Source organism: Malaclemys terrapin, chromosome 1 (assembly GCF_027887155.1).
Source record: "Malaclemys terrapin pileata isolate rMalTer1 chromosome 1, rMalTer1.hap1, whole genome shotgun sequence".
Classification (NCBI taxonomy): Eukaryota; Metazoa; Chordata; order Testudines; family Emydidae; genus Malaclemys; species Malaclemys terrapin.
The window spans coordinates 212,881,973-212,901,201 of NC_071505.1; the positions used below are offsets into that span (position 1 = coordinate 212,881,973).

Consider the following 19,229-nt stretch of genomic DNA (forward strand, 5'->3'; position numbering starts at 1 on the left):
GTGTGCAGCTTTAATTGTTTTGTGAGAATTACAAAAAGTATTGTTTGCTATAAAGAATAAATACAATATCATTGATATTTGCAACCATCTTGTTCCTCAAGGCCAAGTGAAGATAGATAATATATACATCCCTTGTTAACATCTGAAGAAGGGAACTTTGCGACTCACCTCAAAACCTCAGAGTATGCTCTCATTTATCTGAAATCCTATTGCCTAAACCTTCGCATTAGCTGAATCCCTTCCTTGTCCCCCAGCATGTGTCTCATGCTGGGGGACAAGGAAGGGATTTGAATAATACAGAGGTTAGGTCAGGGAAGTTATAAAAACCTTCTGAAGAACAGAAGAGCGATAAAACATTACAGCATAAAGATGAAATTCTTAGGGTTGTTAAAGCAATAAGCAGATTAGCATTCACTGATATAGGAGACCTCACATATGTTTGTTGTTACGGTGCAAGAGGGTGCTGCTGCAGGGCCAGCGATATCCGATCCCTGCAGGCACAAGGTGCAGAGATTGGATGGGGAGACTGTAGTCTAGGTGGGGCACAGTAGAGATCCCCCTGGCCAGAACTGTGAGGAGGACTAAAAGGCCAAATGGCTCCTATTCGCTCTATTATCTGAACTCCTGATTATCCGAATAAAATCCATGTCCCCCTTGATATTCGGGAGTATACTGTATATAACTTGTGCCAGACATCAAAATAATTTTCTGTCTTGCCATATACAAGAGGCAATATAATATTTCTGGTAAAAGGAAGGTGTCAAGTTTTCCCCATCACATGGCTCATAGCTGCAAGACAGGCTTGCTGTATTGCAACTCAGATAGCCCCAAGGATCTAAGTGACACTGGTAACCAGTTTCATGCTAACCAGAATCTAAAGATACTATAGATGTTACTGGAAATTTATTGGAGGCTTAAAGAATGGAACCTTAAATGACTGTGTCTTGGAGCAGCTAGTCCTGGAACCCACAAGAGGAGAGGCAATTCTTGATTTAGTCCGAAGTGGAGAACAGGATCTGGTCCAAGAGGTGAATATAGACCGACCCCTTGGTAACAGTGACCATAATATAATTTAATGTAACATCTCTGTGGTGGGGGAAAACATCACAGCAGTCCAACATTGTAGCATTTAATTTTGGAAAGGGGAACTACATAAAAATGAGGAGGTTAGTGAAACAGAAATTAAAAGGTACAGCACCAAAAGTGAAATCCCTGCAAGCTGCATGGAAACTTTTTAAAGATACCATAATAGAGGCTCAACTTAAATGTGTACTCCCAATTAAAAAACATAGTAAGAGAACCAAAAAAGTGATACAGTGGCTAAACAACAATGTAAAAGAAGCAGTGAGAGGCAAAAAAGACATCCTTTAAAAAGTGGGGAAAAGACACATAAACTCTGGCAAACGAAGTGTAAAAATATAATTAGGAGGGCCAAAAAAGAATTTGAAGAACAGCTAGCCAAAGACTCAAAAAGTAACAGCAAATTGTTTTTTAAGAACATCAGAAGTAGGAAGTCTGCTAAACAACCAGTGGGGCCACTGGACGATTGAGATGCTAAATGAGCACTCAAGGACGATAAGGCCACTGAGGAGAAACTAAATTAATTCTTTGCATTGGTCTTCACAGCTGAGGATGTGAAGGAGATTCCCAAATCCGAGCCATTCTTTTTGGTGACAATTCTGAGCAACTGTCCCAGATTGAGGTGTCATTAGAGGAAGTTTTGGAACAAACTGATAAACTAAACAATAATAAGTCACCAGAACCAGATGGTATTCACCCAAGAGTATGAAGGAACTCAAATGTGAAACTGCAGAACTACTAACTAAATCAGCTACTGTACCAAATGACTGGAGGATAGCTAATTTGATGCCAATTTTTAAAAAGTGTTCCAGAGGTGATCCTGGCAATTACAGGCCGGTAAGCATGACTTCAGTACCGGGCAAACTGGTTGAAACTATAGTCAAGAACAAAACTGTCAGACACATAGATTAACATAATTTGTTGTGGAAGAGTCAACATGGTTTTAGTAAAGGGAAATCATGTCTCATCAGTCTGCTAGAATTCTTTGAGGGGGTCAACAAGCATGAGGACAAGAGCGAATATAGTGTACTTAAATTTTCATAAAGCCTTTGACAAGGTCCCTCATCAAAGGCTCTTAAGCAAAGTAAGCTGCTATGGGATAAGAGGGGTGGGTCCTCTCGTGGATTGGTAACTGGTTAAAAGATAGGAAACAAAGGGTAGGAATAAATGGTCAGTTTTCAGAATGGAAAGAAGTAAATAGTGGGGTCTCCCAGGGGTCTGTACTAGGACCAGTCTTAGTCAACATATTCATAAAATGATCTGGAAAAAGGGGGTAAATAGTGCGGTGGCAAAATTTGCAGATGATACAAAACTACTCAAGATAGTTAAGTCCCAGGCAGACTGTAAAGAGTTACAAAAGGATCTCTCAAAACTTGGTGACTGGGCAACAAAATGGCAGATGAAATTCAATGTTGATAAATGCAAAGTAATGCACATTGGAAAACATAATCCCAACTATACATATAAAATGATGGGGTCTAAATTAGCTGTTACCGCTCAAGAAAGAGATCTTAGAGTCATTGTGGATAGTTCTCTGAAAACATTCACTCAATGTGCAGCGGCAGTCAAAAAAGTGAACAGAATGTTGGGAATCATTAAGAAAGGAATAGATAATAAGGCAGAAAATATCATACTGCCTCTCTATAAATCCATGGTATGCCCACATCTTGAATACTGCATGCAGATGTGGTTGCCCCATCTCAAAAAAGATGCATTGTAATTGGAAAAGGTTCAGAAAAGGGCAACAAAAATTATTAGGGACATGGAATGGTTTCCGTATGAGGAGAGATTAATAAGACTGTGACTTTTCAGCTTGGAAAAGAAACGACAAAGGGGGGATATGACCGAGGGCTATAAAATTATGACTGGTGTGGAGAAAGTAAATAAGGAAGTGTTATTTACTCCTTCTCATAAAACAAGAACTAGGGGGTCACCAAATTAAATTAATAGGCAGCAGGTTTAAAACAAATAAAAGGAAGTATTTTTTCACACTACACACAGTCAACCTGTGGAACTCTTTGCCAGAGGATATTGTGGAGGTCAAGACTATAACAAGGTTCAAAAAAGAACTAGATAAATTCATAGAGGATAGGTCCATCAATGGCTATTAGCCAGGATGGGCAGGGATGGTGTCCCTAGCCTCTGTTTGCCAGAAGCTGGGAATGGGCGACAAGGGATGGATCACTTGATGATTATCTGTTCTGTTCATCCCCTCTGGGTCATCTAGCACTGGCCACTGTCATAAGACAGGATGCTGGGCTAGATGGACCTTTGGTCTGACCCAGTATGGCTGTTCTTACATTCTAAGTCTTTGTTCTCATAGTATCAGACTGAAATTAGACTTCTCACCTTTGTTTCGGTTCACAGAAGGGTGCCTTTAGAAAGGAGATGCTTATAAATGTCAATACTCTGCCTGTTCACAAAAACTGAGATGATTGAATGGAGACACAGTGGGATGAGCAAATAGGTTCTCTGAACACTCTCCCACTGCAGGTTTATTGTCTCTATGTCTCCCAGCCCAGAACATGGGATTTTAATGTTGACGGGACTGATCATTTTCAAAAGCAGATGTGTTTTAGAAAGGGAAGGGTAAATTCCGAGCTTGCCAACCTTGGAAAGACAGTGTCCCTTTAAGTAAGGGATCAGGTTAGGAAATACATATTCACTACACCAAATAGCAGAACAATGATCCCAAAACACAGAAGTTGCCAGCATTACATGGAAATTTAGGCCTCATAAAATCAACATGATCATCTGAGCAGTAACAAGACTATATAGTCTAAAATCCACACATGTCATATATATGTGTGTATGCACATACATATATAATTCCTATATCCTGTATACATAAGTACAATTAAATAGCAAATAATTCTTTTTTATAAATAATTATTGAAGGAATTTAACTACCGGAAAACACATTTTCCTTTCAATAAGGCTATGCTTTTAGTAGATTCCTGTCCTTCTCTTCTACCTCCAGTAACACGGTACAAACAGTGCTGAAAGGACTGCACAATGAAAGTGGTTGTCAGAAACCTGATGATAAAAACCTAACAGAAAATGATGGAACCATTTTGTGTAATCAAAATGGTTCAGAATATTTTAATACTGTTGTGATGCATGGCGAGAAAGGGTTAAACATCCTGCAGACAGACTAACCCTCAAAAGACATGTGGGGAGATAATGTTTGTGTTTTTGTGTATTTATATATGTATGAGTAGGGTCAACGATGTAATCAACAGTCCCTGTCTATGCTGCATTCTGATCATTCAGAGATTAAAAGAACATTCTAGCATTTAAATGAATTGTAAACCCAGGATACCTCGGTATTCATCTCTCTTTGAAATGTATGGTGAACGATGGAGAAGAAGCAAATGGCCTTATGTTAATTCGTATAGCTAAGTACTGGTGATGGACCTCCTTCAAAGTCATCCTAATTACCTTTTGTTCTCTGAGGAACAACAACTTGTCAAAAGACATGAAATTGTATAAAAGATCCTTGGGTCCTAATTGTGTCATTTCAGATCTGCTTAGGCTTCATCAGGGGAAGTTTGGGTCACAAGACTGAGGTCCCAGTTATGCTGGAACACCCTGAATAGGATATTTGGACATTAAACTATAACCTATGAACTATTTGTGAAAGAACTGTTTGCAACTGCAAAGCTCACCATCTATGCTATGAATCTGAACCTCAATGAATTGAACTCATATCTGTATGTATATTGATTTTTTAACCATACTCTCTCTCTTTTGTTTTTTAATAAATGTTAGTTTAGTTAATAAGAATTGGCTGTGCCGGGTATTTGGGTAAGATCTGAAACATTCATTAACCTGGGAGGTAATATGTCTGATCCTTTGGGATTGGTAGAACCTTTTCTTTTATATGAGGAAATAAGATTTACAGAAATTTTCATCATATTTGACGTGGGTACCTGGATGGAGGCCTGAGGCTGGATCACTTTAAGGGAACTGTGTTATTTGGACTTCTGAGTAACCAGTAAGGTAATAAAGAAGCTGTCTTATGCTGGCTTGATGAATCTAAGTATTGGAATATCCACCAGCTTTATGAGGATTGTCTCTGCAGTTCACTCTAATTGAGTGACCATAGCTGGTTCGCACTGGGACCCTGCTCACAACTGTCTATTTCTTAAAGTTTGAATGAATATTTGTAAGGCTAGAGAAGGATGTAACAAATACTTTTAAATACTTCCTTATGCTATCTCTGAACTTAAAAGATTTATTCTTTAATAATCACCTTTTTAAAAAAAATGTTAATTGTGTGAAGTCAGTGTTTTTGGAAATGAACCAGAGCTTGGGACTAGGGGTAATTATTTTTTGATACTTTAAAGAAAGAGAAATTTTAACATCGCAGGGCCAGATTCTGATCTTGGTTATATTTGGTGGAGTAGGGCCACTACTTCAGATTTACATTTGTGTAACTGAGATCAGATTTTGGTCCAGTGTGTGTATTTGTTTGTTGGTTTATTTAATTTGTGACCTGCTAAGAACTCATTCCAAAATGGCAAAATGTAAGTCATGATGTAGAGTTAAAAAAATTAAATTAACTGTGGTTAGTCACAGACCCATTTAACTATTTTTCAAAGATCACACTGGTGTGTACTTTCTGTTTATTGCATAGTTATGTATTTTTACCACCCAAACCTAGAATATCTTCATACCAAGTGTTGATCTATTGACACAGATTTTACTTCTGTTTAATACTCATAGTATTTTCAGTGTGGTCAGGATTTCATTAGTCTTGAGGGTATTTTGTTCAGTGCATAGTAAAGAACATTATTAGTGGCTAGCCTAATGGAATTATGTAACACAATGAAGAGCAAAAGCAAAGTCTTACAAACAAATTTTGAAAATGAGACTTAGGTGCTTTTGAAAATGTTATCTTATATCCATTTTAAAGTAAAAGTAAACATTAATGTAAAATTGTAATCTATTTTCTGGTCAACTGATCTCAATACGAAATGAAAGTTTCCAGAAACCGACTGTTACCTAAAAGCAGTTAAAGATGGTAAATATATTATAGGTATTATCATTCTTATCACTGCTAAGGTATTTTATTAATAAGTTATATGGACTGTGTAAGGTTGTCTTTTTTCTTTGTTTTAAAAGCATATTCACCATCTCACTTATCAATAAAAAGAAGAACAGGAGTACTTGTGGCACCTTAGAGACTAACAAATTTATTAGAGCATAAGCTTTTGTGGACTACAGCCCACTTCTTCGGATGCATATAGAATGGAACATATAATGAGGAGATATATATACACACATACAGAGAGCATAAACAGGTGGGAGTTGTCTTACCAACTCTGAGAGGCCAATTAATTAAGAGAACCTAATCACATCAGCCATACCATCAGGGGCTCGTTCACCTGCACATCTACCAATGTGATATATGCCATCATGTGCCAGCAATGCCCCTCTGCCATGTACATTGGCCAAACCGGACAGTCTCTACGCAAAAGAATTAATGGACACAAATCTGACATCAGGAATCAAAATACTCAAAAACCAGTGGGAGAACACTTTAACCTGTCTGGTCATTCAGTGACAGACCTGCGGGTGGCTATATTACAACAGAAAAACTTCAAAAACAGACTCCAAAGAGAGACTGCAGAGCTAGAATTGATATGCAAACTAGACACAATCAACTCCGGTTTGAATAAGGACTGGGAATGGCTGAGCCATTACAAACGTTGACTCTATCTCCCCTTGTAAGTACTCTCACACTTCTTATCACACTGTCTGTACTCGGCTAGCTTGATTATCACTTCAAAAGTTTTTTTTCTCTTAATTAATTGGCCTCTCAGAGTTGGTAAGACAACTCCCACCTGTTTATGCTCTCTGTATGTGTGTATATATATCTCCTCAATATATGTTCCATTCTATATGCATCCGAAGAAGTGGGCTGTAGTCCACGAAAGCTTATGCTCTAATAAATTTGTTAGTCTCTAAGGTGCCACAAGTACTCCTGTTCTTCTTTTTGCGGATACAGACTAACACGGCTGTTACTCTGAAACTTGTCACTTATCAATGAAGCCTGCAAGCATGAGCCCATGGAAACAGGACAATCAGTTTAAGATGGGAAACTTTAATTAGGTTCTTTTACCATATAACGAAAATGACAAGTATACATTTTTTCAGAATAAATGTACTCCATTTTATGCTGGGAAAAATAAAAAATGCCATAGCAAACACCTGAACAGACAGGGGTCACCAGAGTTTGTATAAAATTTGCCTAGATGAGTTAAAAGTGATCTTGCTAAAGTTTTGTTGAAAATTAAAGCATTTTTAGTAAGATCTCAAAAGCGGACTAAGGAGCAGACAGTTAGGTCTACTCTACAAGGTGCTAAGGGTGAAATCCTGGGCTTACCGAAGTCAATGGGAGTTTCGCCACTGATTTCAACAGAGCCAGAATTTCACCCTAAGTGCCTTCTACGTGAAATTCACACCATGTAGAGGTGCACACACAGGCCCTCAAAACTGGGTTTAAGTTGAATAAGCCTTGTATTGGCCCTCTGCAGAGGGATGAATTTTGCCAGTTACACTCCCACTTGAGGACACTTTAGCATCCTTGATGGATTGGGCCCAAAAGCAACACTCTCAGGAATATCAGTACCTGCTTTATTTCCTGAAGAATCCACCCTGCAGAGTTCATGTTTCTTCAGCCATAGTGATGAGAGCACAACCACTATCCTCATAGCTTAAAGAAACATTGACCTCTAACACCTGGTTTTACTTCCTTGCTACCTCCACAAAGGTGAGTGTGTGTGTGTGTGTGTGTGTGTGACATGTTTCAACAAAATCTGAGGTCATTTTTGCATAAAATGAATATTAAAAATATCTTCTTCTTTTTCCTTAATGCCACTTTTCCTGGTCGCAGCGGCAGCGTGGAGAGTAGGGAGGACCAGATCCCCTTTTCCTCTGCAACAGATTCCAGCTCCTCCTGGGGGATTCCCCAGCGTGTCCTGGGTAGGCCTGGGGGCCTCTGCCCTATCAGACATGCCCGATATAGTTCCAATGGAAGCCTCCCAGGGAGCATCCTTATCAAGTGCCCGAGCCACCTCAACTGGCTCCTCTTGATCCGGGGGAGTAGCTGCTCTACTCTGAGGCTCTCCCGAATAGTTGTGCTCCTCACACTTCCTCACAGACTAAGCCCAGCCACCCTGCAGAGAAACCTCATTTCCACCGCTTGTACCCATGATCTTGTCCTTTCGGTCATTACCCAAAGTTCATGACCATAGGTGAAGATGGGGATTAAAAACATGTTTTTCTCAAAAAATTAAGATCCTATTTTGCAGTCATTCATCTAAAACTCTAAAACATAACCTCTAATAAAGAAAAATATATGACGTGTTATCATTGGCTTCAGAGGAAAGCATTGTATTCAGAGATGGTTCTCTATACGGTTTTATACTTTATTAGGTTTGATTACCTGTTCATGTCATCTAGATGTTCAGCAGCAAAGTAAAAGCTTTTGATCTTAGGATGGCAGGCTTTGAATGCACTGTTGGGAAGAAAAAAGTCAAAACATAATGGGCAAAAATAATAATTACACAAAACATCTTTTTCAAAATTAAAGGTAATTAGAAATCCAAATAACTTAATGAAATGACACAGTCTGTGTTTAATTTTCTTGCAAGTTGGTTAAGCATGTGTGTGGTTTTTTAATTCAGCCTTATAACTTTTGGGATCGATCCAGCTGTCACTGATTAAAAGGCTTTATTGACCATCTATCTTTAAATAACATCTGCATTCAAACATGCACAAAGACAGTTCAACAGTTATTAACATGATAGATGTTACATTTGGATAAGCTGAAGCAGTTTAAATAGTTTATACAACAGGCAATTGTTTTTATGGTGGGTGGAGGTGTCAAAAGAGTTTCTGAACAGAAAAATGACTGAACAGTTTATTTGATGTAACAGAAAAGCTCTCGTTCCTCTGATTTTTCACATCACAGTGCCCTTGGCATTACCTTCAGCACTAACGACTGGGATTCAAACAGAAAAATGTGATGTGCTGATTGATTTTTGACAAGCTGTTGTAATCCAACAGGGTGTTTATGAGGTCATCTAGCATGATGGGTAATGGCATGTCATCTTTCCCAGCCACCAAAGTAATCCACATGAGTTGTCACTGAGAGCTCAATAGTATTTCATCTATTTACTGCAAACAATTTGTTAAAACAAAAAGTGTGCAGAGAGTTTTCTACAAATACAGAAAGCTATAGTGAAGCACTTGGAGATCTAGATATGAAAACTATTCTATGAAAGTTAATTATTAATAGTGTACAATATATAGTTTTTAAAAACTAATGGCCTCCCAAAGATCGCTTTAAAATAGCATCAAAACACAGAGCAAAGTCAAAGGAAACAAGATAAACAGTATGATATATTTAAGTGCATTGTCCTTGTTTTCAAGGGAGATCAATTAGACAGACAACTGGTCTTTTCTCTGACTGTGTGCTGGAGTATTAGAAGAAAGAAAGACATTGTCAGGGAAGGAAATCTGTTAATGTTAGACAAAAAGGATTCCTCTACACATTAGTGCACAGAATAACGTTACACAAGTGAGAACAGATGTTGAGCAGCATCTGCTCTGTTTAAAAAGATATAATCAAGTTGTTGAGACTCACGTCTTGACATATCTTAAAATTATTACAACATCTGTCATCTGGATACTAAATATCTGTTTTCTTTATCTACCACTCAAGTGGATGCTTTTATCAATCATATTTGTGTCTTCTGCTACCCAGTTGACAGGACTCAGAGTGAGACAATAATTTAAATGAAGTGCAGTTTTCAGAGATGAACTGACATCATCAATGACGCTGCTTCACTAACAAGAAAATAAATGAAGCAGAGCCACAGTGCATTTAATCCGTGAAAAACACAGAGCAATGACTGAAAACTGAAACCCCCAAAACCACAGATGAAAGCTTTAAAAATGTTTTACCCTTTTTAAAGACTATTACACAGAACACTTTACTTTAAAGAGCAATGTAAACTAATATTAGTATCCTTTTTAAAAGGCCATGTAAGTCATCAAGACAAGCTTTAATCTCGAAACAGCTTATCTGGTATAGTTTTCATTGTTTCAAAAGCACTGAAAGTGAAATGAATGCTAAAATATTGAGGTCTGCTGAAAGAATTACACCGGTGCCAGGTGAGCTTTATACAAAAGAACAAAACCACGCACTTGCCTGTGACGGGGCAATGCACAGAGATTTCAGTGGTAAGAATGAAAATGTGTGAACGCAGGCACGCGCACAGCAAGATAGATACTTATGTATGCCAAAGATATACAACTAACTCAGGACAAAAGTAATTTTAGAGTTATGTGCCACATCCCAAGCTACGGTAAATTAGTGTAGCTCCATTAACTTCAGTGGAGCTATATTGTTTTATCCCTGCTCAAGAAGAAGCCCACAATGTCAGTAGATGGTTGAAATATGAACTTCGAAAACTCTTCTGGTTAGTTTTGAATAAAATAGGGTTTGTGTCTAGATTTGGCAACGTGTCTCCTAAAGGCCTTTTCACTTACTTTGTATTCAAAACACTTAGTTGAGAGCCATAATAAATCCTGAGTTAGCTTTTTTCAAACTCATTGCTATTTATTTTAAAACAAGGATACAAGATGACAGATAAAAATTAACTCTGGAAAAGCAAAAAACTCTTAAAATAAAGCCATGTACAGCTACTGTACAGCTAAACATTTTTTTTTTTTTAGCAAAACTTTTTATTTCAAACATAGAATCCCACAGCGGCAAAGGGATTTAGTGGATGTAAAAAACTGATTTAGAAAAAGAACAGGCCTCCTTTTACCCATCTCCTCTTCTTTTTCTTTTGTTGTCTTTGTAATATTTCACCTCCTCCATCTCTCAGCGCTTGCTTTTAAAAAAGGTTTATTTGTGCTTGTTAACCCATTAAGTCTGTTCCTCCACAAAACAAAAAGGAGGGACAATGAAGGTGCAGCTGGGGAACAGGGTGGGAAGGAGCTAAGCATTCCTATTAGTTTCAGTTAATTTTGCTGATGGTTGAGAATTGTGTGGCTTTTGCAACAGACTCATTGTGTCCTAGGGTGGGACCCTGAAAGCACATGCACATCCTCTCGCCTCCCCACTCCGCACAGGAATATTGACTGTTTACTATGATTTGTGTTATGCAATCAAATCATGTTACAATGATTTCCATTCTAATTTGACTATCATGAACAAGAAAACTTTCAATCCTTGAAAGCAAGAGATTGCTTGTTCCTCCTTTTCTTTTGTTATTGCACTGTACGATTTTAAAACACACTTACTATTTCTTGCGGCATTCGCTGGCTCTATCAATTTTAAATTCAGGTAGACTGATGAATCCCTCTGCTTTTTCATCCTATGGAGACAGTTCTATATGTTACTTAAGTTAGTGAGGCTTAAGATGAAAGTCCATTAAAACTTAAACGTAAACAAAGAGAGAGTTTTATTTACTTCTGGCAAATCAATGGGAGTATTGCCAGAGTGGGAGGTCATGGACCTCAGTCTAGAATGTGGTTTTGTAAATATGATTTTAGTAGTTTGGCTGGCAAGATGGACAAGGCCCAACTGCCTTAGAAACCATTTCACTGCTGAAGCAGCATTTAATCATGGTGCTTAAACATGATCAGCGAAAAATGTAATTTAATTGTTTGTTGAGGATAGAGTAATTCAAAGGATGAAATGCAAACTACAGGTTGATCCTCTGTAACCTGGCACTCCCTAGTCTGGCAACATCCGTGGTCTGGCATAGGCGCCGACTCCATGGGTGCTCTGGGGCTGGAGCACTTACGGGGAAAAACTAGTGGGTACAGAGCATTCACAGGTGCAAAACTCCCCACTCTGATCCCTCCCCCCACAACTCTCGTGCGCCAGCTGCCCTGTGCTTACCTCCTCCTCCCTCCCAGCGCTTCCGGAGCTCCGCAACCAGCTGATTCACGGCATTCAAGCTCCAGGAGGGAGGGGGAGGACCTGGGGCTGGCGACCGGGACTCCGGGTGGCAGCAGGGCGCCGGGTGGGAGGCCACGCTGGGCGCAAAGCCAGGGGGTGCTGCAGCACCCCCTGCACCCCTACTTTCCATGTGTATGGAGTGCTGCAGCACCCCCTGCACCCCTACTTTCCATGTGTATGGAGTGCTGCAGCACCCCCTGCACCCCTACTTTCCATGTGTATGGAGACCCACTGGCACACTGCATTGACTTCCCGTGGTTCGGCAAATTCACTGGTTCGGCACTGGTCAGGTCCCGAGGGTGCCGGACTAGAGAGGTTCAACCTGTATTTTATTATGAGAACAGAACCCCACAGTACTGTAAATCAACCCAATTTTAAAATATAAATGTGTACTGTTTGCCATCTTTACATGATGTTGCAGCTAAGATGAATGATCTCTCTCCAGTTATTATTATATCTTATCAGTTACACTTACAGAGGGGGAATCTTGGACTCTTGCCCTCCTCCTCTAAAGGCTTGGTAATTGTGAATAGCTTTACTGGACTTTGACATGTCCTCAACTTTTCACAATTTAAAAGCACAGCATTTGTTTTAGGACACCAATACATCAGCCCCACACATTATGTAATACTGCTGTTTATAACTGTGAATTATTAACATCACTAATATAGAATCATGAAATTGAGACTAGAGAAAACAGATATATGTTAAAGGAATGAATCCACATAATTTCATGCTCTTCCCTCTCTATTTTTTTAAAAAATGTATCTATTAATCACTTGGAAGGCCGAGAGATATACCGTTATTTGAATCCATGCACCAGGCAATTAACCTTTCACTACTGTTTTTGGTAACCTCTGCTCTTATTGTTCATGCAAAGAACTCTTACATTCTCCGACACCCATGACAACTATCTTTGTCTTTGACAGTTTTAGTCTCCATTCCATCTCTACTCTTGATTTTCATCACCTAACTCAAATGTGTGTTCTTCTAGCCTACCTAAAGGACTTTCCATTTGTTTGTGTGCATGCTTAGGTTTCCCATTTATAGTCACATTGTCATAGCAACTTGTTTTTCATGTTTAATGCTTGGAATGCTTGTCAATTTATTTTCTAGATTTTCGTACTGCTCTACTTCGCAGAGAACACTATCTACCTCTTTTAAACATTTTTCACTGTATTGCTCCAGCTTCGTAGCTTTTCTCTGTCATTGCTCCCATTAAATTATATTAGATATTCACAACCGCTCCCAAAGGGGGAAAAATACATCAGGATTTCTGGCATCATGGAACACAATCTTTATGTAAAATGCTTTTGTAGCAATGTCTTCAGAAGCACATACATCGCACATTTTTCTCCTTTTTCTAAAAGTGCATTATTCACCAGTGCATAAGCATGCATCAAGCCTTTGTTTAATCATTTGACACTGTCATTTCTCTCTCTCAAGACAACAGGAACAGCTATTCCCAGGAATACAGGATGTATTCATTTAAATCCAGTAAATTGCCTCCTTTCCATCCTGGTGCAAGAAAACCAACTAGAAAGGGACTCAAAGGGACTTCACATAGGTTCATAGAACCTGTATTACTTTGAGGTGCCTTTATTTCTCCATTGCTTGAAGACAGTAGAATAATAAACTTGGTTGGTATTATTATTATTATTAACATTTATAACTTTATAACATAGCATTATGACTAAACATAAAATCTTACAGACAAATAGAAGTTATCGGGTCACCATTATAAGGAGCATACAATCTAGTACACCCTCTGATGATGATCCCTTAAAATAATTAATTTTCAATGTAAGATTTAAAGATACTCCAGGAAAATTATTTTTAATATTCTAAATGTCCTGTATGGATTTTTATTTATTTTTATTTTATTTTTTAAAGATGTACAGAGAAAAATAGAACTGAAGTAATTTGGAAGGAAAGTATGGAAAGGACAGATCCTGCAATGCTGGATATCTTTAAGCACAGTCTTTTCTTAGAGGAAAAAGTAAAAAGTTATCTTAGCCACCGGAGCATATTTACACATCAAAAGAAAGAACATGTTGCTTATTCTTGTTCTTTATTTTTTATAGTAAGATACCACACCTTGGAACCACAATGGTCTTAAATAACAAGAATAATCTAGTTGTCCAAAATGCCTCCCAGGGCAAAGCATCAGACAGACAAGTAATAAACAAGAAAGTCTGCCCCCAAGTGTTCAGAATTCACATGTTGATGAGGAATTGGAACCATTCAGACTAGGGCTGTTGATTAATTGCAGTTAACTCATGTGATTAACTCAAAAAAATGAATCGCGATTTAAAATATGAATCACGATTAACCGCAGTTTTAATCTATTAAACAATAGAATGAAATGTATTAAATATTTTGGATGTTTTTCCTACATTTTCAAATATATTTAAATTACAACACAGAATACAAAGTGTACAGTTCTCACTTTAGATTATTTTATTACAAATACTTGCACTTTAAAAATGATAAACAAAAGAAATAGTATTTTTCAATTCACCTCATACAAGTACTGTCGTGCAATCTCTTTATTGTGAAAGTGCAATTTACAAATGTAGATTTTATTTGTTACACTCAAAAACAAAACAAAGTAGAACTTTAGAGTCTACAAGTCCATTTAGTCCTACTTCTTATTCAGCCAATCGCTACGAGAAACAAGCTTGTTTACATTTATGGACGATAATACAGCCCGCTTCTTATTTACAACGTCATCTGAAAGTGAGAACAGACATTCGCATGGGATTTTTGTAGCCCGTGTTGCAAGGTATTTACATGCCAAATCTGCTAAACTTTTGTACGCCCCTTCCTGTTTTGTCCACCATTCTAAAGGACATGCTTCCATGCTGATGAAGCTCGTTAAAAAAATAATGGGTTAATTAAATTTGGGACTGAACTCCTTGGGGGAGAACTGTATGTTTCCTGCTCTGTGTCTTACCCGCATTCTGCCATATATTTCATGTTATAGCAGTCTCGGATGATGACCCAGCATGTATGTTTTAAGAATACTTTCATGGCAGATTTGACAAAATGCAAAGAAGGTACCAATGTGAGATTTCTAAAGATAGCTACAGCACTCGACCCAAGATTTAAGAATCTGAAGTGCCATCCAAAATCTCATCGGGACAGGGTGTGGAGCATGCTTTCAGAAGTCTTAAAAGAGCAACACAATGATTCGAAAACCACAGAACCCGAAACACCAAAAAAAGAAAATCAATCTTCTGCTGGTGGCATCTGACTCAGATGATGAAAATGAACATGTGTTGGGTCTGCTCTGCTTTGGATCGTTATCGAGCAGAAACCATCATCAGCATGGACGCATGTCCTCTGGAATGGTGGTTGAAGCATGAAGGGGCATATGAATCTTTAGTGCATCTAAGTATCTTGCAACACCAGCTACAACAGTGCCATGTGAACGCCTGTTCTCACTTTCAGGTGACATTGTAAACAAGAAGCGGATAGCATTATCTCCTGAAAATGTAAACAAACTTGTTTGTCTGAGTGACTGGCTGAACAAGAAGTAGAACCGAGTGGACTTGTAGGCTCTAAAGTTTTACATTGTTTTATTTTTGAATGCAGTTATTTTTTGTATATAATTCTACATTTGTAAGTTCAACTTTCATGATAAAGAGATTGCACTACAGAACTTTTATTAAGTGAACTGAAAAATACTATTTCTTTTATTTTTACAGTGCAAATATTATAATAAAAATAAATATAAAATGAGCACTGTACACTTTGTATTCTGTGTTGTAATTGAAATCAATATATTTGAAAATGTGGAAAACATCCAAAAATATTTATATAAATAGTATTCTATTATTGTTTGTAATCGTTTAACAGCCCTAATTCAGAGACATAGTGTAAATATATTTTACTACATGGGAGTCTATCAGAGTTTAAGATTATCTCAGTTTCCTAAAAAGAGTTCCATTAAGAAAAAAGTTGGATTTTCCAAAAGAAATTCTGATCTTTCACCCAACTGGCAAAGAGTCCTTTCCACCAAAAAAGGATTTAAAAAACAATTATTCTTCCAAAGAAGCAAATAAATTAGATAAATGAGGGACCCTTGTAGGATCAGGGTCTTAGGCAGCTCAATGATGCTCTTCCAATGTTATCAGTATATAATTAAGCACTCAAAACGATAATCCAAATTAGATACAATGTATCAAAAGAGAACACAATTTGAGACCGTTTTGCATAACTACAGTGGATTTTAGTAATACCACAGATTCCTTATTACAATTAAATAAGGTACCCCCAAATGCAACATAAATTATGGCTGTAATGTTGTTTCAGTTATGACAGGGACAAATGACTCTAGATTCGCTCTTCTAAATTTGTGTTTTGTTGTCATGAGAGAACAACGACTTTATTACACACTATTAAGGGTACCAGAATACAGAGGTGAGTAGTTACATTCTTCCTTATGCTACAAAGAAAAATTTTAAAGGGCAAATCCTGCAAACTCTGATGCATATGAGTGACTTTAGTCATACAAGTAGTCTTACTGATTTCAGTAAGATTATTTGGGTGAATAAAATCACTCACCTGTTTTCAGGATGGGATTTGACCTTCCATCTAATTATGACAACAACACAGTATAAAACTTATTAGCATTAGACGGGATGAGCAACGAATATGCCTATTTCTTACCTCCTCATTGATATACCAGTATAGAGAAGTATCCTTCAGAACAAACCAATATTTCTTCCATTTCTGGGAGAAATAACTCTTGGCATCTTTCTTTTTCCAAAGCCAGCCCTCGCAGTCCCCACGGCCCAGATCTTTACAGGAAATCCGCCTTTTGCTCTTACCAGGAATAGGAGCTAAAAATGCCAATAGTTAAATTGAAATGAGTATATGTGAAAGGCTTCACATTATGCATTTAATCAATCAAACACAACATGCTAAATTTCTCTAAAAATCCATCGTTACAAACTTAACAAAAACATTTCAATAATAATTTCATTGTCATTATTGTTATTTCTTTTTAATCAAGCAACAAAATGTGTGCATGGCAAAAGAAAAAAAGTAGATATATTCTCTTATCTTACAGATCTTGTAATCTAAACACAAGACAAAATGCAATAAATGAAGGCAACAAGATGTGTTCTATAGGAAAGGAGGACAAGATATACAAATACAGTCTTATGTGGGTACATATGTTTATGTACATCTTGATTGTTCATTTCATGGCAACATATGTAAACACACAAATAGCTACATATGAATGTACATACAGGTAGGGCTGCTTAAAATATATATTTTAAAAAGATTAAAATTGGGTTATATTGGACAATATTTTGAAAAGTACATCTTTACTAATATTCGAAAGACCCACAAAACCCTGCATAGTACAATTCAGTAACATGCTCAGACCTCTGTAAAAGAGAATGTTGAATATAGTTAAGATGTGCTGAATCAGAGAAGAGCTGTTAATCCTGGTTGGACAGTTTTGTCATATGGATAACTGAGGACTATAAATTTGGTTCAGGCTAACAAATTGCAACCTGTAAAATACTACAATATTTTAAACAGTAATATTCACATTTCTATTTTCTATCATCACTTCAAAAAGTACTCATTTAATGCTTACCTTTGTTTTTCTTTTTAGTTTTCTGTTGTAGAGAAGACTGCTGAAAGGTCTGTAAGCAAATGAAGACACAGAAAAGCAGTGAAAAACTAACAATGTACTTAGTCAGTGTGTTCCAAGCCCTTCCTAAATTCTTATAAAAATAGCAATCAAAACTTTGAACACCAAAAGCATTACCAGGCAAAATTTAAAAAATGTCCTAGGCAGATTTCTAGCAACAGTGGAAAAATACAATTTTATTTTAGACTTTCATGAACTGTTGAAGGAAAACAATACAACACGTTAAAATCAACTCACCAATTAGAACTAAAGTTTCTCTCAGAAACAGGCATTCTTTTTTTCCACTATAGTTTGTGTTAACAGGACATTTTTCACTCATTTAGAGTGGTAGTGCTCCTGTGGGGGAAGTTCTGTTTGGTGGTCCGTTGGATAGCTGATCTTAATTTCTGATTTTAGTGTATGGTTTTTTTTTTTATTTCAATGCCTTATGAAACTATGACAAAATATTTTTCTGATGGTGCTAGAAATGTTTACAGATTTGCTTGTAGATGCCTTCAGTATTTGAATTTTTGAGTGCTATATTATTTTTATTATGTATAAATAAACAAAGGGGAAGAAAGAGAGAGAGAGAAATTGGAAAAAAAAAAAAAAAAAGGAAGGGGTCCAGAAACAAAACTCAGGGAGAAATCTGCTGAAATAAATGTGCCTTATTATTATCATGTCCCAAAAGATATGGAAGATCGAGACAGTTCCACAACTAAAGACCCTTGACTTACAAAGTTATGTCCTTTACCTGGTCCTGACTGAATCTAGTAACCAAGAGCCGACACACCCAAGCAATTTTAAGTATTGGCACAAAAATAAGGTCAGAATTGAATTATCTCTGTATTTAGGGCCTTGCTGATAAAAGGCTATACTACAGGGTCACGTCTGCTATAAGACTCAAATACCAATAAATGTCCATTATTCAGTGAGTGAAAAATATAATAATAAATAATAATAATTAATAATAATAATAAAAAACATGCACCACTTTAGTGTTAGTTGCCTTGTATTTTAGCTTACTATATTTTTGGTAACAGCAGTAAAATTCACAGAAGAGTGTCTGAGTGTAAATACCTCTTGCTTCAAGTTTTATTTAGCCAATATAAAAACCAAAAGTTTCAGGCATCTCCTAGTCCAACAAGTTACAAATAAATCAAAATTAAAATACTGATGGCCCCACAGGGTTGAAGCCTGCTCCTAATTAATAAGATAAACTTTCCCAAAGCAGGGTGGGGTGTGATGTTACAAAGCTCTCTTTATTTTAAGGTCCATTCCATACCCAACTTCTCTTTCCCACTTCTTGCATATAAGTCATGACTTAGCTCACATGTTCACATTATGGGAAAGGGACAACCCATTTCCATCTGCAAGGGGTTTCTCCCATTGAAGTTCTGACAAATTCTCAAACAGCAAATTAAATCCATACAACAACGTTGCCACAATAATTAACAGTAACATCATGAAACCAAGCAGCTGGCCTGGACTCTGATCCCTGAAAACCCT

General features: G+C 37.3%; 1 protein-coding gene across 6 annotated transcripts in view; it reads right to left on the reverse strand.

The window, feature by feature from the left end:
• CNKSR2 (connector enhancer of kinase suppressor of Ras 2) overlaps positions 1-19,229 on the reverse strand; it is a 355,628-nt gene that overhangs the window by 77,457 nt on the left and 258,942 nt on the right. For all 6 annotated transcript variants that reach the window (XM_054006269.1, XM_054006250.1, XM_054006260.1 and 3 more), the window contains 4 exons: positions 17,685-17,733; positions 16,742-16,914; positions 11,404-11,477; positions 8,534-8,605 (listed from right to left, as the gene is read on the reverse strand). In XM_054006269.1, the coding sequence (XP_053862244.1) occupies positions 8,534-8,605; positions 11,404-11,477; positions 16,742-16,914; positions 17,685-17,733 (368 nt within the window). The remainder of the gene's footprint in view (positions 1-8,533; positions 8,606-11,403; positions 11,478-16,741; positions 16,915-17,684; positions 17,734-19,229) is intronic.